Raw genomic sequence first — 24,253 nt, 5'->3', positions numbered from 1 at the left:
GTTAATCCTGCGATGTTTGAGAATGTCAGTATAAAAGCCTTTACAAGATTAAGGCTGAAATGGAAAGAGCCGGGGCTTGGGACAGGCTTGCGTTCAAATCCCATCTTCTGCCATAGCTAGCTGTGACCTTGGGCACCCTCACGTCTGTGAGTTTCATTCCTCCTGCCTTGCAAGATTGCTGCATCCATCTTGACTGCCTTTTCAAAGATCGAATCCCTCTCTGCACTCTCTGCTCGGTCTGTCCCATGACACTTATCTTCTTTTAACATACTATATAATTTACTTATTTGATTGTCTGTCATCCCCACTAGAAATTAAGTTACATGAGGGCAGGGATTTGTGTCTTTTGTTCTCCCTACTGTTGTATCCCCAGTATCAAGCATAGTGCCTCCCACATAATCAGTGTTCAAACGAACTTATCGAATTGAGTGGATATAAAATACCAAGCAAAGTGTCAGGATTATGCAAGGTTTCAATAAAATGGTAATCATTATTATGATGTGGATTGCTGTATGTTTTAGTAAGATAGCTCCAGGCAGAAAGCAGGGAACCTGGAATGCAGAATTCTTGGGCTCTCCTGTTTGCCGGAGGGCATGCTCTTCACAATTCTCTGGGGCAGAGGGTGTGTAATTGGGCTCATGCAGTCAATTCATGGGTCAAGCTCCAGCTGATCCTGATGTGTCACCATTATTTAGGCAACAGGTACCTAGAAGACCCTCCTAAAGATGGCAGCGCATGGAATAGTTCCAGGGGTGTGGCTACATCTTGGAACTTGCTGTGGGCCTACTTGAATTCCAATGAGAGGACAATGAAGATATTATGTTATACCAGAGTCCCAGTCTCCCTGATAGGAAAATAAAATGAATAAAGTGGACTTTTCTCTGCTCTCATCAAAAGGTGCAGATAGTGATGTACCAGCTGATCTAATTTGCAAAATTTTGTCTTATAGTGATTTTCTTCCGAGCCCGTACAGGCTCATGGAGGTTGGATGATGGGAAAACAGAAAGAGGGGATGTACACCAACCCCCACCTGAGTACAAGGTTGAAGTCTCCACCCTGGGCACCCTGCCTCCTCACCCTCCTCCACCCCTGTGACGATGGAGGCAAAGTTGTCGTCCAGCAGGATCATGTCGGCTGCCTGCTTAGAGACGTCAGAGCCAGAGATGCCCATGGCAATGCCAATGTCAGCCTTCTTCAGTGCAGGGGAGTCGTTCACCCCATCACCCGTCACGGCCACAATGGCTCCCTGAGGAAGTCCAGACAGAGGGAGTGAAAAATTTATTGCATCAGATCCAGAACTAGTCCCAAAGATCAGTATGATTACTGCATCCCTCGTTTCCTGATGTAATCATGCTTGATCTAGGGCTCCTGTTCTTCTTCCACTCCTCCTGAGATATTTAAACTTTCAGGGAGCCCCCAAACTGAAGGCCACCATGGAGGTTCCAGATGGGTACTCTCTGGAGTCTCCTCCAGCCCAGCCCATATGTTCCTCTGCTTGGTTTGGAACTGGGTTAAGCCACAGGAGTTCTGCCAGTTTCCTTGGGGCTCCTTTTCCTTCCTTACCAGCCTCTGACATCCCTCGACAATGATGAGCTTCTGCTGAGGGGAGGTCCGAGCAAACACAATCTCAGTGTGGTTCTGGAGGATCTGATCAAGCTGCTGTGACTGTAAGTCCTTTAGTTCTGTACCATGCACCACAATGGCTTTGGCAGCACTGAGGGAAAATAATTTCAAAAGGCTAGTTTTGGGTGTTGAGAATTCACCAGGGGTCTTGGTGCCAATCTTGACTATAGCTTCATTGCTTCTTCTTTCAACCTAGTCTCCTCACTTGTCCCTAGCCCTATATTGTCCCCAAATTAACACATCCTATTCCCTCCCCACACTTTTGTCAACCACTTCTCTCTTTACTTCTTTCTTCATCTTGCTTCCTACCTATTGAAGGAGACTCCAAGAACTTTAGTAAAGTGGCCTCTGGGTGGGGCAGGCTGGGGATGGAGGGAACATGGCAGATCTTGAGTTCTTTAGTGACCTCACCTGGCATCAACCTTGCTAATAGGGATCTTAAGCCGGGCAGCAACTTCCTCTGCCGTCTCAGTGCCTTCTGAGATGATGCCCACACCCTTGGCAATGGCCTTAGCTGTAATGGGATGATCTCCTGTTACCATGATCACCTGGGTTGGGAAGGGGAGGGAAGAGGAGCAGAATCATCTTCAGAGCCTGGATCCTTCATCTTTCTCCTCTAAGAACTGACAGACCACTGCTTTTTTTCAACAAGGATTTTAGTTGCTCATTCCCAAGAACTTGTGGTCTAGACCAAAAACCATGCTACTGTGATTTCAACCCTCGGGAGTGGGTCAAGACCATGAGACCATAAAACAGGACAATTTGGGTCCTAGATTTACCAGGAATAAGCCAGAGATTTGACTATATTCAGAATTTCATTTAATTGCTCCAGAAGCTATTCTGCTTTCTTAAGTGCAAAGGCAGAAACACCTACACATAGAACAAGTGGTAATAAAGGAATGTCTGGAATAATCCATCTGCCTAGCAAAATTTCATCTAAGGCCCAGTGCATTGAAATTCTCACTCTACCTTTCTTCTTTCTGTGGCCTCACCCTGCCCCTTGGTTTCAGCTTGGTTTTGGATACCTGGTACCTAGTCCTGTCCCATTTCTACCCAAAGATGAATACCCAGGCTATGTGCTTTCATAGCATTCCATTCCTGTCATATTTCAGCACTTGCCACACTTCTCTGTATGGTGATTGCCTGTTTCTCTCTCTCCCGCACTAGACTGAGAGCTCTGCAAGGGTGGCTTCCTTGTAAAGTTTCCTGCCCTAGCACAATGCCTAGCACGTAGTAAGCCATCAACAAATAATTACTGAATGAAGGAATGGAGGAATGATCACTACCTGGAAATCACTGCTCAAGGTTCCCAAGTCCCTCCCAGCACACACGGCCCAGACTGACCCCAGACAAACTGCCAACAGTCACAGGTCTAACATAGAGCCAGTTCCAACAGAGAGCACCTAGTTCTCTTTAAATACCTCCAATCCCCCAAACCTAGGAGCCAGAATATACAGGTAATCCAGAATGTAAGGTATGAGCAGGGAAGGTGTCTATATCTAAGCTGTAAAGATGTGTATGAGTCTTAGAATTTGACCCAGGACACATGGGACACAGAACATCTCAGAATTTGAAGAATTCTATTGCTGCCATTCCATGAAGTTCAAGGCCCAACCTGACCAAAGAGGATTTTCTACCTCTGGGTTTGTTCTGAAGCTGAACTTCACTCTCGGTTGGACTGATTTTTGGTTTCCAGTTTTTACACCTGGACATATACCTCTTAGGGCAGCTGTTCACACCCATTGAAGATCCTTCAGCTCTCAATATCTCGTTCTCACTATTGCCTGGTCCAGAGCCCCAGCCCTCCTAGCCTCACCCTTTTACCACCCATCTCGGCAGCACATTTACACGATGTCTTCTAGCACTTTGCTATTCCTAGTGTGGTCTGCAGACCAGCAGCAACAGCATCGCCTGGGAGCTTGTCAAAAATGCAGTCTCTCAGGTTTTCCTGGACCTTCTGAAGCCAGATATGCATTTCAGAACGATCCCTGAGGGATCTGCACGCACGCTGGTCTGAGAAGCACTGTGCTGGACACTGGTTCTCAGACTTCTCTGCTCATTGGAAACTCCAGGAAAGTTTTTAAAAATACTGTTGCCAGGATCCTATCCTGAGAGTTTCTAATTAAATTAGTCTGGGGTGTGTCCCAGACATCCAATTTTTAAAGGCTGCCTGGTGATTCTAATGTTCAATACAAGTGGAATTCTAACTAGAGAGGAAACTTACTATTAAATAGGAATCAGAAGCCCAAGGAAACAGAAATCGGCTCAATTAAACTAAGATTATTGAGCACCTACTCTGTGCAAGGCCTTCTAGTAGATGCTCCAACTTGTGACAGGTGGGGGGCTCCTGGGCTGGCAAGTTATTTACCTTAATTCCTGCACTACGACACTTGCTCACAGCATCAGGCACGGCAGCTCGGGGAGGGTCAATCATGGATATGAGGCCCACAAAACAAAGGTTATCCATGGGGAAATTTATTTCATCTGTATTAAACGGGAATCCCTTGGAGAAGCTGCTAGGCAGATTCAAGAAGCAGAAGCCTGGAGAGACACAGAGGGAGGGACCAGTATCATCCAGCACTCTACATTCCTATCTGCTTACCCCAACATCCCTGATTTCTCACCCCACGGATAATAACCATTTTGATGCCATTCTTTAAAAAATTCTCCTACAGCTCCTCACCTAGCACACGTTCCCCAAGACCTCCCAGTTCTAAATAGGCCTTTTGGAAGGCTTCCTTCATTTCATCGTTCATTGGGTACTCTTGCCCATTCAGAAGAAAAGTAGAACAAAACTCCAAGATCCTCTCCGGAGCACCCTTCATCATCAGTACGTGGGTCTGGGAGCTGTCCTCCCGAAGGTGGATGGACATCTAGGGAGAGCAGAGGGAGCACTGATGGGACAGGAGGAGAGAACAAGGATCAGGGGCAAAAAGAAGGGGAAGATTTCAAAGGTAAAAAGACAGACAACGTGTTTCATACTCCCATTTCTTTTGTTCCCTCCCCTCCCCAGTCACATCTCGCCCAGGTTGAGCCCAGCTCCTCCTCCTTTTTCCAGGAAACTGCAGCCTGGTATTATTTGCACAGGAATCTCTATTATCTTCTCAGCCGGAAGCTCCCTGGGGGCAGGACCAGGCACTCTCACTTTCCCCCTGCATCCTTCCTTGCCAACTGGATGGCAAGAGAGCAGAAATAGTGGGACTGGCAAAGAAAGAAAGCAGAGTAGACAGGAAAGAAAAAGAGTCTGAAGGCCAGGCGTAGAGGCTCATGCCTGTAATCCCAGCACTTTGGGAGGCTGAGGCGGGTGGATTGCTTGAGGTCAGGCATTCAAGACTAGCCTGGCCAGCATGGCAAAGCCCCGTCTCTACTAAAAATACAAAAATTAGCTGGGCATGGTGGTATGTGCCTGTAATCCCAGCCACTTGGGAGGCTGAGGCAGGAGAATCGCTGGAACCCTGGAAGCAGAGGTTGCAGTGAGCCAAGATTGCACTATTGCACTCCAGCCTGGGTGACAGAGCCAGATTCTACCTCAAAAAAAAAAAAAAAAAAAAAAAAAAAAAACAAAGACCTATGTTCTGGGGCCAGCAAGAATGCATTATGGCCTCAGATCAGTTCATTTAACCTTGCAAAATCTTAGTTCCTTCGACGAAACATAAAAGTGTCTGCCTGGCCTCCTTCTTGGGGTTTTTTGTTGTGTTTCGTTTTTGTGTTTGAAGACGGAGTCTTACTCTGTCACCCAGGCTGGAGTGCAGTGGTGTGATCTCAGCTCACAGCAACCTCTGCCTCTGGGTTCAAGTGATTCTCCTGCTTCAGCCTCCTGAGTAGCTGGGAGTACAGGCACCGCCACTATGCTGGGCTGATTTTTTGCATTTTTCGCAGAGACGGGGGTTTCACCATGTTGGTCAGGCTGGTCTTGAACTCCTGACCTCAGGTCATCTGCCCACATTGGCCTCCCAAACTGCTGGGATTACAGGCATGAACCACCACACGTGGCCCTTCATTGGGTTTTTATAAGAGATAGTGTAGAAAATACTTTGACAACTGTGAAGTACAATCCAAAAATAAGTTAGTCATTCTAGTGCCTGGGCCTCTGTCTCCTAAAAGCATGAGAAGTCTCCTGAGAGGGGCTAGCTAGTGTGGCTGGGCATGGGGATCCTTGTGGCTGTGGTGAGGGAGGGAAAGGGCACATTCATGAAATGAACCCGAGGGGACAACCCACAGCAAGGAGAGAGAAATGTGGGTTTTGCATTTCCTCTTGATCTCTGATGTATGAAAAGGAGCTCTCCATGGGGTTCCTCTTGTGATGGACAGGAAATGCCCGCTAGGTCGCCTGTTGAGAACAAAATCGAGGCATTGAAAGGAACAGTGGGAGTGCAGAGGAGGCCAGACTGTACTGCCCACAGTACAGTAAGCGGGGTGGGAAACCAGTGCACAAAACGTGGTTACAACTGTTCTGTTAGTTTGTTCAGTTACATTCAAAATATGCTTAAGCAATTAAGAGGAAAAACCGTAACTCACTTAAGCAGAAAGCTGGAAAAGGTTTAAAGAGCTCAGTTTTCTAAGTGCTCAGTAAAATGTGTTGAATAAGTGAAGGGCCCAGGAGGTGAAGGCAAGACCTATTAGTAATTTGGTCACGGAAGAAAATCACATGTTAATAGAAAATTACAAATAAAAGAGATGGAGGGAAAAGTCTGGAAATGCTGGAACAGAGCATCTTCTTCGTTTCCTTTTTATCTCAGACCAAGCTCTGCAAACCACCAGCAGTCTGAGATGTCTCTTGCAAAGACTGGAGTCTCCATCGTTAGGGCAAGCTAAGGAAGGCACAAACTGAGGGCCTCCCAGAGCAAGTGCCTGCCAGAGCTTGGTGGCCAGTGGGACAGTCTGTCACACTTGGTGAACCACTGAGGACAAGTCTGCCATTTGAGCCACATGTTCAGTAGCTCAGAAGAGGCACCAACATAGTCATTTGGGAGAAAGTCACTATTTGTTGGATGCGCCAACATATGTTGTGAATATTTTTTGCTTTTATTTTGAATCACATGGAAGGAGAGGTACCTAATTCTTTCCAGTTAGAGGCTATGCTGCCGTCAAAGGCCCTGCCAAGCCACAGAATTCCTGTCTGACTAGTGAGGCCACTAAACATCAGAAAAAGATGGGAATAAGTTTGCCATTTGGGCCTAAAAGACCTATTTTATTACACTGACTAAAAACCAGTTGAGACAGAAAAGGATAGATCTATTTAACCCTTACTTGCTCAGTGTTCAGTGTAAAACTATGAGTAATTCAGTTTAAAAAAATTTATATAGAGGCCAGGCACGGTGGATCACACGTGTAATCCTAGCACTTTGGGAGGCTGTGGCGGCTGGATACCTGAGGTCAGGAGTTCGAGACCAGCATAGCCAACATGATAAAATCTCATCTCTACTAAAAATATAAAAAATTAGCTGGGCGTGGTGGCACATGCCTGTAATCCCAGCTACCCGGAGGCTGAGGCAGAAGAATCGCTTGAACCCGGGAGATGGAGGTTGCAGTGAGCCAAGATCGCGCCATTGCACTCCAGCCTGGGCAACAAGAGCGAAACTCTGTCTAAAAAAAGAAAAAAAAAGATACCAGCTGACTTGGGAGTCTCGTTGTCATTTTCTCTGACACGTTTTCCCAACACCTGAATGTCTGGCCTTTTCAGTAATGCATGGAGTCGAAGAATCTACTTCCCTAAGCAAATCTTGATTGCCCTGTGGAACTCAGTTCGTGCCTGGCAAAGCTCCAGTTCTGATAATGCCACTGTTCCTGCATCCTACCATAACCCTCTCTTCAGTCTGCCCAGATTCTACTTGGGAGAGAAGACTCTCTTTCCTGTCCCTCCACAGTCTCTCACTCAGCACTTCCCCTGCTCTCGTCCACTCCTCCCTGGAGAGTGGACCAAAATGTTCCTGGGAAATGAAAAACTTCACGCACATGAACACATGTAATTAGTTAAGGTTACGTAGAAGTAGGGGAGGCCCTAATCTAATATGATTTGCATTCTTATCAGAAAAGAAGATACAAGACACACAAGGGAGAGGGTCAGGTGCCAACAGAGGCAGAGACCCCTGATCGCCTACCCACTGACAGCCACTAGAACTGCAAGTCAAGTGTGGGGTGAAAGGAAATACTTGATGGCTAACGAAATAAAGTGTCTTGCAAATGCAACCTAATTCTGCAGTGGCAAATCTCCTAGTAGACACAGAGGGGCCCCCTAACAGCTGCATGTGACTCCAACATGACTTTCATCAACCAGCTTCTGCTATCTACAGACATTTCAGAGAGCATTTTATGACTCGCTTTTTCCCCAAGTGGCACAGCTCAGAGCTCTGCATAGGACTGACTGATGCCTCTTCCTTTATCACCTGTTTCACTTCTCTTTACCTGTTTGTCAGGTTCTCTTGATGTGAGTCTTCTGTTAATTGGGATGCAGGTTCTACTGAGCTCCTCCACTGCTCAGAGGTGAAGTTGAAGGCAGAGGCAAAGCTCCCCTTGCTCCAGTGATGAGCCCATCCCCCACCAGCATTCTCCTACCTTTGTGGGTTCTGTACCTGGTACTTGTTGGTGGAATTAAAGGGAATCTCTGCAACCTTGGGGTTTTTCTCTCTCATCTCCGCCACAGAGCTGTAAGACTGCTCGACGAACTTGAGGAGGGCTGACTCAGAAGCATCACCCGTTGTGGCTCTCTGCCAGGATGGGGTTTGTATAGTAAGCCCCAGGGGCATGCCACCTGGGCATGAGGCATACCTGTGGCAACATGGAGAGCGGACAAATGGGGGAGGGCGGGTACCTGGGGTGAAATTACTGAGCTCCAGGAGAGGATTTTTTGGGAGAGGGCAGGTTATGTCCTGGACACTGAGGTACCCTCTTCCCCTTTGGGCCTGACACCTTAGCAATGGGCAGGATCTCCTGATTGGCCTTAAAGTCAGCCCGGTTGCAGAGGCCAGCGATTTGGGCCAGGATAAACCAGGTATCAGAGCTCTTGGCAAATGTTTTTCCTAGGGAGAAAGAAAAGAAGAACTGTGAGCAGGGAATGAGAATTTTAAGCAAGCAGTTATTCACATCCTCTTTGGCACCCAGATACTTCACAGGAGCAGTGTTTCTTTCCTTCACACCTCCCTCTTCTTCACTCTACTTTCAGGCTCCCTCCTCTCTGTCTGGACTCACCATTCTCTCTCAGCTCACTCATCACATCCCCCAAATCCCTCCACTCTTCTTCCACCAATACCACTAGTCACCAGTCTGTTCTTCGGTGGTGTCAGCCTCATACACGGTCATATCAAACCACATGTGGGCGACGGTCATGCGGTTCTGGGTGAGGGTGCCCGTCTTGTCTGAGCAGATGGTGGATGTGGAGCCCAGCGTCTCCACCGCCTCCAGGTTCTTCACCAGGCAGTTCTTCCGCGCCATACGCTTGGCTGTGAGGGTCAGGCACACCTAAAGCCAAGAAGAGAGGAGAGAATACGCACAGGAGGTGGAATACTCACGCCACTTTGCATTGTGGACGTATGATCATTTTTAATGCTATTTTAATTTTTTGTACTTATTTCCCTTTTGTTCCCACCTACTCTTTAAACATTTCATTTCTGGCTGTGGTAAAGGAATTAAGAAAGTGATTGTGGTTTGTGCTTTATGGTAAGAGTTTCAAAAAATAGTGCATTTTTAAAAAAATGTCTTTTTCTGTTTTTGTTTTTGAGACAGAGTCTCGCTCTGTGTTGCCCAGACTGGAGTGCAGAGTGATCTCGGCTAACTGCAACCTCCATCTCCCAGGTTAAAGCGATTCTTCTGCCTCAGCCTCCCAAGTAACTGGGACTACAGACATGCACCACCATGTCCAGTTAATTTTTGTATTTTTAGTAGAGACAGGGTTTCACCAGGTTGGCCAGGCTGGTCTCGAACTCCTGGGCTCAAGTGATCTGTGCACCTTGGCCTCCCAAAGTGCTGGGATTACAGATGTGAGCCACTGTGTCTGGCCAAAAAAGAGCGTATTTCTTTACTAGGGTATCATAGACAAGGATCCTCTTTATTCCCCCCTGGAATATTCCTCTCCCTCAGGATCCTTGCATCTTTTCTATTCAGCAATCTGTTTTTCATTCAAGTTTAGGCCCCACCTCTTTAAGTCCAATCTTTCCAGGGACCACATAGATAGCTAATCTTTTATGATGGTATAAGATGCTAGGTGATGGTATAAGAGGGGGTGTTGGACCAATAGTTTAAACAAAGAATGTGGAGGAGATAACAATAATATCACAGCATTGAAAAGGACTTGAAAAATCATTTAAATGCAAAGACTTTTGTCGATCGTGAAGGCAATGTAAGTCAAGTGTGAGGCAAGATTGTTTTAAAAGCTAATGAATTCTTAGGCTGTGGTTATGTTAAGTATGGACTTCTAATAATAGGATTAGGGGTTATAATTTATTTACATAATATCACTAGACCCTACATTTTTGTGCTAGTCCAAACACACCCCAAGTATTATTCTCATTTCTCTTTTAAGAATATTGACAAACTAGAGCATACCCTCAACAGGTGATCATCAAGACAGGTGGCCTACAGACCATGTCATAGGAAGAATGGCTAAGGGAAGAGGGATTATTTCACCTGCTACCACAAGAGTTTGAGGGGACATAATGGCTACCATCAAAAATCTAAAGGGCTAGTCTGTAGAAGAGAAAGAATTGACTTATTTTGTTTCTTCGCTGGGAAACTTAGGACAAACAGGGATTTATAGTTCTGCTTAACACAATGAAATTTAAATAGAACAAGCCAACAATGAAATGAATTGAGACAGAAAGGGGTGGACTAGAAGTGATAATCATCTCCCATGGGTTTTATAGAGGATATTCAGCATTGGTTGAAAGGTTGAATTTATATGATCTTTGAAGTCCTTTCCTGTAAGATTCTATAATTCTAAATTAATCTTCCTCTATAAACTGATGAATAAATTAAGGTCTGGAGATGTTAAGTGATTCAGCCAATACTAGAACTCACTCTCAGTGACTGATAATCCAATGCATTTTCCATTGAAACTTGCTTCCTCTCTCATTGAGGAAAGAGAAGGCACCAAAATATATGGGCAGAAGGAGTCAGTGTAATATTGAGAACTGAATTATTCCTGATACCTAGGTACATATCAGGAAGACTCTGCACTTGAGAGATTCGATGACAAAAGAGATGCTAGTGATCCCTTTTCCCTGGGGTGATTTGTCTGCCCTGCGGCCATTTTCCACCCTGTCTACTCACAGTGACCGTGGCCAACAGCCCCTCAGGCACATTGGCCACAATGATGCCAATGAGAAAAATGATAGCCTCCAGCCAGCCATAGCCCAAGAGAAGTGACAGCACAAAAAAAGTGACACCAAGGAAGACGGCCACCACAGTGATCAGATGGATGAAGTGTTGGATCTCAGCAGCAATAGGTGTCTGGCCAACCGCCAGGCCTGACGTCAGGGAGGCAATTCTGCCCATCACTGTGGAGTCACCCGTAGCAATCACAATACCCCGGGCGGTTCCTGTGGATGAAGCAGGAGAGGGCAATGTGATGTTGTGATAAGAAGTATAGATATTGGTCTCTGCCCCCACTTCCTGACATAGAACTTCTAAAACCCTTGAAGATAAGGGTGCTAGGAGAATCTTTTGTTCTAATATTTGGTCTCTGACCCAGTGCTGGACACAGAGCTCCTAAGACCTTTGTAATTTCTTGAATGATAGGAGCGTCTGGACGTAGAACTCTTAAATGCCTTGGAGTTTCCTGGGTGATAGGAGTATCTTTGTTCTAATGAGGTGACTCTTTGTGGCTTCCTGGATAGCCACAGGATGGGGCTGGTCGCCAGGGCAGATAACCATGTGATTAGAGAGTTGGAACTTGCAGTTCATGGCCTGACCTCTTTGGAGGGGAGGAGGGATGAAGGTTGAGTTGATCACCAATGGCCAATAATGTAATCGATTATACCTATGTAATGAAACATCCATTAAAAACCCCACAGGACTGGGTTTGGAAAATGTCTACATGTGTGACCATGTGGAGGGTTACTGGAGAGCAGCCTGGACAGGATGTGGCACGGATGCTCCTCCATGCCCCTTCCCACGTGCCTTGCACTATGCATCTCTTCCATATGACTGTTCATCTGTATCCTTGTAATATCCTTTATAATAATGGGTAAACCTAAGTAAGGTGTTTCCCTGAGTTCTGTGAGCCATTCTAGCAAATTAATCAAACCTGAGGAGGGAGTCGTGGGAACCCCAATTTACAGCCAGGCCAGAACCTAGGACTTGCGATTGGTGTCTAGAGTTAGGGACTGTCTTGTGGGGCTGAGCCCTAACGTGTGGGATCTGATACTATCTCCAGGTGGATTGTGTCAGAACTGAATTGAATTATAGGACACCCAATCATCGTCCTTTGGAGAACTGGTTGTTGGTGGGGAGAACTGTCTACATGTTGGCCACAGAAGTGTCCTGTGTTCAGCGTGAGTGTAGGAAAAAAAAAAAAGCTGTTTCTTTTTTTTTCCATCAGAGATGGTCACCCAAGACATGCCAAGTCTGAATTGAGGAAGCTGTTTGGTTTGGTTCCTACAAAGAGGAAGCTGTCAATGGTCAAAAACGAAGTGGAGACTCAAGGCCCTCTGAGAGGTCATTATGTTCTACTCTCCTCATATTTAGTTTATACAAATAAAGGTCTTCTAGTCTGAAAAATCTCTGAAGAGGTCTCACAGTTCTCCTGAAACACCCAATTTTATTGCCTAATTGCCTTCACTGTCAAGAAGGCCTTTATTATACTTAATCTGAGTATCTTCTATTGCCTATATAGTTCTTATATTTTCCTCAGCAGCTAAGGAGTTTCTAGATCCCAGGAATAGTGGTTACCCTTCTGGTGGAGCCCTATGTTCCAACATCCCCTTATCCCGTAACCCAGTGGTTCTCAACTGGAGGCAATACCTACCCACCAACCCCCTTCCCCGGGGACATTTGGCAATGCTTGGAAACATTTTTGGTTGCCACAACTGGGGTGGGAGAAGGCTGCTACTGGCATGCGGTGGGTAGAGGCCAGGGATGCTACTAAACATCCTGCCATGCACAGGACAGCCCTCCTGTCCCGCACAACAAAGAATTATCCAGCTCCAAATGTGAATGGTTGAGAAATCCTGCTCTAACCTGCACCCCCTCCCTGCTTTGCTGGCTGGAGCCAGTCTGACCTCTGCTGGGTAGCATGGGCCATAACAGCTGGGCTTCTGTGCTTATGAGGTCCCTCTTTCCTCTCCACCAGCAGCGCCCCAGTCAGAAGGGCAGCTTGGACGTCATGTTTGGCTTTACACACACATGATGCAGGCTACTCACCTTGAAATGAGGGGCACGACAAAATTTTTTTCTTAAAGTAATTCTTCCTGCTTTACCATAATGACTGAAATTTCTACCATTAAAACCAGAGTCAGAATCACTCAGACAGGCAGCATATCACCGAAACTGCATTTATTTTAAAAGCAGAAAGACTCAGGGCTGGAAGTTCAGCTTTCTAAATTACTAGCTCTTTTCAATGGGGCAAATTACTTAAACTCTGAGAGTCAGGCTTCCTTATCTTTAAAATGGAATGAAAGCACTTACTAAACTATTTTTAAGAGTCCAGAAGAAGGTTAGGCACATCATAGACACTCGAAAATTAGTTTCTTTCTTCTCATCATTTAGATGAACTTAGGGATTCCAGTAGGACCAACATAGAATCATGCTTGTGACTTAGTAGGGGCAGCTCTAATCTGGGAGCGCCCATGAACATTGTTGCACGTGGTGGTCTCCATTTTCTAAGGTTGTCTTTAGCTGTATGAGTCTGAGAGCAGGGTACTACTCAAGGAGCAGACAGGTCAGGTCAGTGTTTATGTGGAAGAGGAATCCTGAAAAGGTTCCCAGGCCGAGGCATTCTATAGATGGGCTTCAAACTGGTTGCCAAAGGCATATATTTGGTCCTGTGGAATGAAGATGCTGAAATACTTGAGAGATGCTGAGGAGTTTTCTATTTTGGGTCGGGTGGGGGAGGGTGGGTAGAATATGGTGTCACCTACATATATTTTGTGTCATGGTTTAGTCTAGTTCTTCCGTTTTATTCCTTCTGCTATGGTTTCCTCACAATTGGAGAAACGGGATTTAATAATTAATCTCAGTGTGTCTAGAGAAGGGGATGGGTTGATGTCAACCTCGGGGAAGGCTGAGAAAGCCAAGCATCCGGCACCCCAGGCCAGACTGGCTCCTTCATACACCTTCCATATATTGCCAGAGAAATAGCCTGGGCTCCCTTGAAGATGCATGAGAGTTGCTGAGAAATTCCTCAACTGAAAGTCCTTCGGCTCAGCTCCTTCAACCTAGCTCCACCTTCTTCGCCACATCTTGGGTTTTGTTAGTCTCCTACAAAACCATTTTCTATCTAAACAGACCCTTGCTTCCCAGTCGAAATGCCACCACCCACTTTCCTCCATACGCTTTATCTGAACATGTACTTAGTTGATGAAAACCCTCCTTTGTAAGGATAAATTTGGGCTAATTTTTTCCTAAAATCTAATAGTAGATATCTACTGTTTTGGGGGAAAGCTTGCTAACTTGCTTCTGTCCAATCAATTTTAAAACATTTTTAATATATGTATTTTATTTTCTAGTTGGATTCTTTCTCATAGTCTATTCTGTCTTAACATGACTCTTCTTCTTAAAGGTATTTTCAAATTAAATAGCAATCTTTCAGTACAGAGTAGGGACTGTGGAAGAAGCGTGAGCTATGGAGACAGACCTACATTAGAATCCCTGACCCACCTCCTTTCTATTGAGCTGTACTCTTGGATATGGTGCTTAATTTCTTTGAACCTTAGTCTGCCATGTGTAAAATAGGGATAATATCTGGTATTGTGCACACTGTGGGAATTAGAGATAATATTTATAACATTTAACAAATACTATGCATTCAATTAAAAAATAACTATTTCTAGGCTGGGCATGGTGGCTCATGCCTGTAATCTCAGCACTTTGGGAGGCCGAGGCAGGCAGATCACTTGAGGTCAGGAGTTCGAGACCAGCCTGGCCAACATGGTGAAACCCCATCTCTACTAAAAATACAAAAAATAGCTGGGCATGGTGGTGGGCACCTGTAATCCCAGCTACTTAGAAGGCTGAGGCAGAATAATTGCTTGAACCTGGGAGGTAGAGGTTGCAGTGAGCTGAGATCACACCACTGCATTCCAGCCTGGGCGACAGAGAGACTCTGTCTCAAAAAAACACAAAACAAACAAAAGAACTATTTTTAGATAACTAAACATTTGTTCTTAAGCATGAATAATGGTTTTCAAGTGTGCTCCATGGAATCTTCAGGCCTCCTTAAGGGAAAAGGGCAAAGGAGAAATTGACAGAATGATGTTCAGTCTCTTTTTATGACCACTTTGCCAGAACTGTCTCCCAGTTCAAGGATTCCTAGATTCTAGGAGCAAAGCGAAAGTTTAAGTGGTAAAGTCTAAGTGGTGGCACCTCTGGTAATTCAAGTTTCCAATGCCAATATCTTCTCTTGGATAGGGGAATAGTTAGAAGTTAAGGTTTACCTTAGGAGAAGAATGACTTAGCAGGGCTGAACAATTTTCCTCCCTTCTGTGCCATTTTCAGCTTATAGAGCATAGTCCATTTACAAGCTAAAATAATAGCTAATAATTGTAGGTCACTTACAATGTATTAGGCCTTGTGCTGGGCATTTTACATATATTATCTCAATTCACACAAAAATCTATGGAGTAACGACTTTTACTCTTATCATTGTGCAAATGTGGAAATGATGGCCTTGACCTTTCACCAGAGGTCATACAGCTCATGAGTGATGGAGAAACTTGACTGTTACTGGCTCTTACCTACCCCGCTACCTTTAGAAGACAGTTATTAAAATCTTTATGTTTTGGTGTCTGCTTTTGAATCTGTGCTACTTATGGTTTGATATTCACCTTCCACACAGTTGGTAGAAAAGAAGCAGATGTTTCGGGTCTCCAGAGGGTTCTCATGGGTGAAGTCAGGGGAGCGTGTCTGGGGTTCTGACTCCCCAGTCAAGGATGAGTTGTCCACCTGGGATGGGAGAGGGGATGGGTTGTAAGGTAAGCATAGGAAAAAAGGCAGATTTATTTACAAAGATAGCATGTCTTCATCTGGTGACCAACGTCATCATTGACAGACAGAGAGAAACACATTTACACAACGTCTATTGTCTCTAACATCAAATCTGCACTTGTAACTTCTCAAGATTCTGAGTAATAAGCTTATACTTTCTCTAACAGCACAGGTGTCTACCTTGCCATGAGATCATGCTTGGGTGCCTCACATAGCTTTCTGCATCCCCTTACCTTACATCCTTGTGCAGAGATAAGCCGGAGGTCAGCAGGGACTCGGTCTCCACCCTTGATTTCCACCAGGTCCCCCAATACCACCTCTTGTACATTAATTTGCATTTTCTCTCCTTCTCGAATTACCAGAGCTTGCTGTGGGAGGATAGTGCAGGATCATTTCCAAAACTGTTGGCTTCCCCCATCCCGTTCTTAGCCTAAAACCTGCTGTTACTGGTCTCCTTCCTCCTTACTCCCGTTTCTTACTATCACTCACCACATCATTCTTGAAGGTGTCTTTGGTAGATTGCAAATTCCCATGATGCTGTTTGCAGGGCCCTTTGCAATGTGACTTTGACGCTCTTCCCGTTAAGAGGTGGAGTCTATCTCTCTACCCCTAAACCTGGGCTTGGCCATGTGACTTGCTTTGGCCCATAGAATGAATGTGATGGAAAGAAGAGTTTAAAAAGTGCTTTCAGGCTGGGACTGGTGGCTCACACCTATAATCCTAGCACACTGGGAGGCCAAGGTAGGAGGACTGCTTGAACCCAGGAGTTTAAGACCAGACTGGGCAATATAGTGAGACCTTGTCTCTACAAAAAATGAAAAAAAATTAGGCAAGTGTGGTGGCATGCACCTGTAGTCCCAGCTGTTTGGGAGGCTAAAGTTGGAGGATCGCTTAAGCCCGGAAGGTTAAGGCTGCAGTGAGCCATGATCATGTCACTACACTTCAGTCTGAGAAGTGAGACCTTGTCTCAAAAAATAAAAAGAAAAGTGCTTTCATGCTGGGGCTTGCATTCCTGTTTCTGAGAATCCTCTGCCACCATATGAACAAGCCCAAGCTAACCTCTCTGTAAAAAGAGAGATCACGAAGAAAAACGCTGCAACTGTCTCAGTCATCTTAGCTGAGGGCCCAGACATGTGAATGAGGTCATCTAAGACCATCCAACCCCAGCTGAGGTCAGCTTAGATCTGAACAACAGCACAACCACAGAATTATAAGAAATAGGAGTTTGCTATTTTAAGCTACTAAGTTTTGGGGTAGCTTGTTAGGTAGCAAAAGCTAACTGACCTCTAAACTCCTAGTCTCCAAAACTGCCCAAACACGTTGTCCCAAATCTCTTACCCAAGGAAGGAATTAAGTGATACCAAAGAGAGAAGGAAATCCTGGGCTATACTAATGGAACATGATCATATTCTTGGGAAAATGTGGAGACTATTCCTTTGCAAGTTTCCAGCCCTGTGCCTAGGAACCTCTGTTTACCGTTGTATTCTTTCCAAGTACCTTTAAAAAACATTTAACTTGAAAATAATTTTAAACTTTCAGAAAAGTTGCAAGAATAAAAATAGTACCAAGAACACCTACATAACCTTTATCCAGATTCACCTATTAACATTTCACCCCAGTTACTCTGTCATTTGTTTTCATCCTCTCTCTCTCTCTCTCTCTCCCCCCTCCTGTGTGTGTGTGTGTGTGTGTGTGTGTATACTCTTTTCCTGAACTACTTGAGGGTAAGTTACCTACATCATGATCTTTTATCCTAAAAACTTCATGTGTATTTCCTAAGAATTAAGATATTATCTTAAATAACCACAATGTAGTTATCAATTTCAGTAAGTTTCACATTGATAACTTTAATCTACTGTATTAATCTGTCAGCATTCCAGTTTTGCCAGTGGACCCAATACATCCTTTAAAGCATTATTTTCAGTGGAGCTGGAGGACCTTGTCCTAAGCAAACTAACAGGAACAGAAAATCAAATACCTTATCTTCTCACTTATAACTGGAAGCTAAACACTGAGTACATATGGACACAAAGAAGAAGAACAACAGACACCAAGGCCTACTTGAGGGGGGAGGGTGGGAGAAGGGTGAGGATAGAAAAACTACCTATCAGGTACTCTGCTTATTACCTGGGTGATGAAATAATTTGTACACCAAATCCCTGTGACACACAGTTTACTTATAAAACAAACCTGCACATATATCCCCGAACCTAAAATAAAAGCTCAAAATAAAAAGTAAAAATAAAGCATTATTTTCTCCTCTGGCACAGAATCAGATCTAGGGTTAGATATTGCATTTAGTTGCCATGTCTGTGTCTTTTTTTTTGAGACAGCATCTCTCTCTGTCACCAGGCTGGAGTGCAAAGGCACGTGATCTCTGCCTTCTGTGCTCAAGCAATCCTCCCATCTCGGCCTCCTGAGTAGCTGGCACTACAGGCACGCTCAGCTAATTTTTAAATTTTTTGTAGAGATAAGGTCTCACTATACTACTCAGGCTTGTCTTGAACTCCTAGACTCAAGCAGTCCTCTTGCCTCCCTCCCCCAAATGGTTGGGATTACAGGCGGGAGCCACCACCCTCGGAATAGTTGTCATGCCTCTTCAGTTTTTTTTTTTTGTTTTTTTTTTTTTGAGGTAGGGTCTTGCCCAGGTTAGTCATAGTTCACTGCAGGCTTAAATTTCTGGGTTCAAGTAATCCTCCCGCCTCAGCTGCCTGTGTAGCTTGGACTACAGATGTAGACCAGCTATTTTATTTTATTTTATTTTTGTAGAGATAGCGTCTCAAAATCCTGGGTGATCCTGTTGCCTCAGCCTCCCAGAGTGCTGGGATTACAGGCATGAGCCATGATGCCTGGTCTGTCTAATCTGGAACATCCCCACAGCTGTTCTTTGTCTTTGAGGTCACTGACATTTGAAGATTCCAGCCGCCCCACCTCACCCCCCTCCCAGACCCACCAACACTTGTCCCTTTAAAAAAATAGAATGTTCTTATTTAGGGTTTATATGGTGTTTCTTCTTCAGATTCAGATTCTGCCTTCTAGATCAGACCACTTCATAGATGACGTTATGTCTTTCTCAGGGTTTCACAGCTTTTCCAGGTACTTTTAAGGACTAATAGAGTACCTTGACCTCATCACCAACCTCACTCAGCTCACTCGTCGTAGGATATAATTTTCCACGGGACTTCATCATTGTGTATTTGGCCATATCCTGCTCCTCGTCCCACTAGATCCTCCCACTCCAATCCTACCTGAGGCACCATGTTCTTAAAAGACTCCATGATCCTGGAGCTCTTGGCCTCCTGATAATAGGAGAAGCAGCCGGTGATGATGACCACGACGGAGAGTACGATGCTCAGGTAGAGCTGGGGGTGGGGAAAGAAAGCATTTATCAGTGGGGCCTTGTCTTTCTCTTCATCCTCAGAAAATCAGTTTGCAAGGGGCATGGCTGTTTCACCAGGTGTAAGAGACCATAGGACTGAGTTGAGAGCAGAGGGATAGAGAAGAATCTGAGGTGGGGCCAGTACACTTGGCTTCCTGGTGAAGGAACCCTGAGCCATGGTGAGCCATCAGCAAAATTCCTGGTCACAGAAGGCCTGTATTTTTCTCTCCAGGAAGGCTAATTTCTGGATGGAGGGAGCGGATTGTGACGGAGGCTGGGAGGAAGGAGATGAGGTTAAAATTGTGGAGAAGAGAAAAGGACTGCAAAGTGCTTTGGGGATCAATTGGGAAGGTCGTCAAAGAACAGCAAGTTTTTCGGGGACATTGTGCATCTCAAGGAACTGGACCAGAAGCTTTTTAGATAAAAGGTGAGAGGAACCAAGATGGCACTTAGAAAGTGCTGGGAGTATTAGGGATTTTGGTTTATTACATTAATGTACATTTATTACATTATTATGTAATGTACATTTATTATATTAATGCACAATTATATTTTATATGTGCATTATATAATGCACACTTAATTACATTGTAATCAGTGTAATTAATGAATTACATTGCAATTAATTACAATCAATTACATTTACAATTAATGTACATTTATTACATTATTACATTAATGTAATAATGTTATTAGGGATTTGGGCCAGAGGACTTCAGGAGTGCTAGACTGCTGAGCAAGAGTGTCTGGGGCTGAGCAGAGATAGGGCTGGCTAGTAGTAGCTGAACAGACTCACGTTGTCGTTTGCAGGCTCCTCATTGAAATATATCTGGATGCTGTAGGCCACAAAGCAGAGAATGGCCCCAGTCCATAGTAGGAGGGAGAAGCCTCCAAACAGTTGCTTACAGAATTTGACCCATTCTGGAGTGGTGGGGGGTGGGGTAAGGGTATTGGGTCCATTTCGAGTCAGGATTTCCCTTGCCATTTGGTGGCTATGGCCCTGTGTAGAGAAGAAATAGGGTTGGATAGAGAGCTGTGAAAAGAGGAACAGCCATTACAAAGGGGAACCTGACATTTGGAGCCCCAGGACGGGTCTAGAGACTAGAGACACTTTCGGAAGGTCAGTCTGGAAGTTCTTCCTAGATAAGGTGAGGTTTTAAAATTTGCATCAGAGGAGGGATGTCATTTAGCATGCTTACCTAGGAAAGTTTTTGTTTATGGATTGATTCACAAACCTTTTTGAACTTGAGAACCTATCTTGGGTCCTAGGTGCTGAGGATACCAACTTGAGTAAGAATGATCCCCACCCTTAAGGTGCTCCAGTGGGGAGATAAATACATACAGATAATTATAATGTGCAGGGCTAATGTCATGATGAAATATAATACTTAATGTTGATAACATATTAACACTCACACTTTGACTCTCCAACTTAGAGGGAATAAGATCTAGTGTTTGGTAGCACAGTAGGACAACTATAGTTAATAATTTATTATAGATATCAAAATAATTAGAGGGGTGGCTTTGGAATGTTCCCATGCAAAGAAATGATAAATATTTGAGGTTATCCTAAATACCCTGATTTGATCGTTACACATTGTATCCTTATACCAGAATATTACATGTATACCATAAATATGTACATCTACACCATAAATACGTACATCTACATATCCATTTTTTTTTTTTTGAGACAGAGTCTCGCTCTGTCACCCAGGCTGGAGTGCAGTGGCGTGATCTTGGCTTACTGCAACCTCTATCTCCTGGGTTCAAGTGATTCTCCTGCGTTCAAGTGATTCTCCTGCCTCAGCCTCCCAAGTAACTGAGATTACAGTTGTGTGCCACCATGCCTGGATAATTTTTGTATTCTGAGTAGAGATGGGGTTTCACCATGTTGGCCAGGCTGGTCTTGAACTCCTGATCTCAAGTGATCTGCCTGCCTTGGATTACAGGTGTGAGCCATGGCACCTGGCCCATAAAGTTTTAAAAAATATAAATAGAAAAGAACACCAACAAAAAACATGAATGCATAGATTCTCATTCCACTCTTGTGCACAAGCTTATATGCTTTTTCCTGTTAATGAAAATGATACTAGAACCTGCCAGTCCCCATCAGCCACTCCCCAACCTCTGCCTGAAACACCCAAGGGGCCCCAAGACCATTTCAGGGGGTCCACAAGGTCAATTTTCATAGTAATACTAAATCATTGTTTGCCTTTTTTTACTCTCATTTTCTTAAGAGTATATAGTGGAATTTTCTGAAGGCCAACTGGCATAACATCCAACAGATTTTATACGGAAAATATTTGAGAATCTAGCTATCTTCCATTAAAAAGCAAGACATTGAAGAAGTTTGCAAAAATGTAAGATGCTGCTAATTTTTTTGTTTTGAAAAATACAGCTATTTGTCAAAACATATTATATATGAATATATGATATTGTTTTTGTTATTTTTAAATGAATTGAGAAATGCATTTTAAAACTGTCAATTTTAATTTCTAATATGGTAAATATAGACAGACGTAAGCCACATAAGCACAAGATCTTTGCAGTCCTAAATAAATTCTAAGAGTGTAAAGGAGACCTAAGGATAAGATGTTTGACCAGCACTGCCCTAAAGCATTCTTATTCTCTTATCTAGTCCTAAACTCTCTTTGGGGGTAGCTACCATTTTTAGCTTTTTCCAGGTAGTGTCCATGGAACGTGGCCAGGCAGAGGGTGAGGGGTGGGAACATTGGACTTAAAGTTAGGGGGCTGGATTCCTAGTTCAGCTTTTGTCCTGGCAGCCTCACAGTTGAAGTTGGAGACTCTCTGCCTCCTCAGGGAGCTTCTTACTCACCTTTGTCAGGTCCACAGAGTACTTGGTGCTCAGTTCTTCCAAGGTTAATTTGTGATCATCCTGAGGGGACAGTAGAGGCATTGAGGGACAGGCGGTGGCCCAGGTCATTTCCAGGGAGAGGGGGAGAAACAGACTGGAGAATGTTAGTCCAAACTGTAACTGCACCATTTTGTAAGCTCCTTGTAATTTTTTTTTTTTTTGAAAGGGAGTCACTCTGTCATCCAGGCTGGAGTGCAGTGGTACGATCTCGACTCACTGCTACCTCTGCCTCCCGGGTTCAGGTGATTCTTCTGCCTCAGCCTCCCGAGCAGCTGGGATTACAGGGGCCCATCACCACGCCTGACTGATTTTTGTATTTTTAGAGGCGAGGTTTCACCATGTTGGCCAGGCTGGTCTCGAACTCCTGACCTCAGGTGATCTGCCCGCCTTAGCCTCCCAAAGTGCTGGGATTACAGATGTGAGCCACCATGCCCGGCCTAGCTCCCCACTATTTTACAGACTTTGGTCAAAGTGAAACATTTCATGGGGGTTCGGGTGGGAGAAACAGCCTACCTAATCACCTGACCACAAGGCAGACAAAGGCATAGTTAAAGACAAAGGCACCACGAAAGAAACATCCCTATCACATCCTGCTGGGCAAAGGTCCAAGGAATACCATGATCATATTCTGTGGAAATAAGGGCCAAAAATCACCTCATCATGAGAACATCTTATCAATGTCCTGTCAGGCAGCAGGCCATACAGCCCAGACCCCTCCTGCCCATCCCTAAAAGTACCCCAGCCTGTAAGTGGCAGTGGACTGTGGAATGAAGCTGGTCCCCCACTTCCGCAGGTGTCTACAATATACCTGTGTTTGCGGTTGAGCTGCCCTGTCTCTCTGTGTGTGTCTTTTTTTTTTTTTTTTAACCCTCTCCTTCCCTCCAAAACCTAACAGAGAAGAGATGTGGCTCTGGCCTGTGTGTTTCATTCTCAAGGTAAGATGTTAAAAATATGTGGAGGAGTGTTTTGAGAGGGCAGCTGTCAGCGCCCACTTTGGGTGACCTCACCATGACCACTTCCTTCTTCAGTTCCTCCATATTGATCTTCTGTTTTTTCCTCTTCACCATTTTTTTCTTGTTAAGCCCCTTTTTAGGTCTTCGGCTTGGGTTCTGGTCTTGGGGAGCCACTGTCCGTTTCTTTCCCTGAAGCCCCATAGCTATCCCCAGAAAGAGATGCCTGAGCTGAACTGTGGGAAGAAAGCTGAGAGAGTGAGGGAAGGGGAAGGGAAGAGGGTGTGTGGGCCAGGGGGCCACGAGAAGAGAGTGATGGGGAGAGAATGAGGGAGCAGAAAGGAAGAGGCACGGAGGGAGGCGTTGGGTGGTGAAGGTGAGAGAGGGGAAGGGGAGTGAGGGAGGAAAGACCCAGCGGTCCTCGAGCAGTCCGCCGGGAGGAGGAAGAGTCAGGAGTGAGGGAGGAGGGAGGAGAGGAGTCTAGGGTGGAAGGATGAAGAGGTAGAGGTGAAGAAATGCAGTGAGGGCCTCAGGAAACAGGAGGTGAAGCTTAACCAGGTGCCTCAGTGATGAAGATGCAGCAGGGCCCACAGGCAGGTGGGAAATGCAGTGAGAGTGAGGAGGCAGAGTGAGCTTCAGGGATCCCAGGCCCTGTGGTTGCCGGGGCAATGACCCAGGTCTGGCATCACAAAGGCCTCGTGAAAGTTCTAACCAAGAATCCAGAAGTCTTGCCTTGGAGATCGTCCAGGTCTGCTGTTGCAAAGGCCTCATGAAGGTTTTAACCAAGAACCTAGAAGTCTCAGTCTTTGGGTTTGAGGACGATTGGAGCAGGCCCTGCTACAGAGAGAGTTTCAGTCTGAGGGCAGAACTAGAACAAAGTTCTTGTGTGGTCCTGCAGACTTTGAAGGCTTAGAGGTATCCCAAACAGCTGACTCAAAAATAAAGCGGGTACTCAGCCAGGCACAGTGGCTTACGCCTGTAATCCCAACACTTTGGGAGGCCGAGGCAGGTGGATCACGAGGTCAGGAAATTGAGACCATCCTGGCCGACATGGTGAAACCCTATCTCTACTAGAAATACAAAAATTAGCTGGGTGTGGTGGTGGGCACCTGTAATCCCAGCTGCTCGGGAGGCTGAGGCAAGAGAAACATCTGAATCCAGGAGGCAGAGGTTGCAGTGAATCGAGATTGCATCACTGCACTCCAGCCTCAGTGACAGAGTGACTCCATCTTAAACAAACAAAACAAACAAACAAAACAAAAAACCATAGCAGGGAGCTTCCAAAAT

General features: G+C 45.0%; 1 protein-coding gene across 6 annotated transcripts in view; it reads right to left on the bottom strand.

Moving 5' to 3' along the window:
• The window catches only part of ATP1A4 (ATPase Na+/K+ transporting subunit alpha 4), a 34,990-nt gene extending 11,345 nt beyond the window's left edge, over positions 1–23,645 (bottom strand). For 2 of the 6 annotated variants that reach the window (XM_003892912.5, XM_009184694.3), the window contains exons 1-15: positions 23,024–23,645; positions 21,978–22,037; positions 19,935–20,138; positions 19,008–19,121; positions 15,993–16,127; positions 15,600–15,717; positions 10,888–11,156; positions 8,883–9,081; positions 8,533–8,642; positions 8,196–8,330; positions 4,307–4,496; positions 3,992–4,164; positions 2,035–2,171; positions 1,564–1,714; positions 1,078–1,246 (exon numbers count right to left, since the gene is read on the bottom strand). In XM_003892912.5, the coding sequence (XP_003892961.1) occupies positions 1,078–1,246; positions 1,564–1,714; positions 2,035–2,171; positions 3,992–4,164; positions 4,307–4,496; positions 8,196–8,330; positions 8,533–8,642; positions 8,883–9,081; positions 10,888–11,156; positions 15,600–15,717; positions 15,993–16,127; positions 19,008–19,121; positions 19,935–20,138; positions 21,978–22,037; positions 23,024–23,170 (2,311 nt within the window). In that variant the 5' untranslated portion in view covers positions 23,171–23,645. The other 4 variants (XM_009184713.3, XM_009184704.3, XM_009184723.3 and 1 more) reach the window with 4 other exon arrangements.
• Positions 23,646–24,253: the final 608 nt, after the last annotated feature.

This window comes from Papio anubis, chromosome 1 (assembly GCF_008728515.1).
Source record: "Papio anubis isolate 15944 chromosome 1, Panubis1.0, whole genome shotgun sequence".
Classification (NCBI taxonomy): Eukaryota; Metazoa; Chordata; class Mammalia; order Primates; family Cercopithecidae; genus Papio; species Papio anubis.
The sequence above is the reverse complement of the archived record's forward strand: the minus strand, read 5'-3'. Positions and strand labels throughout refer to the sequence as shown.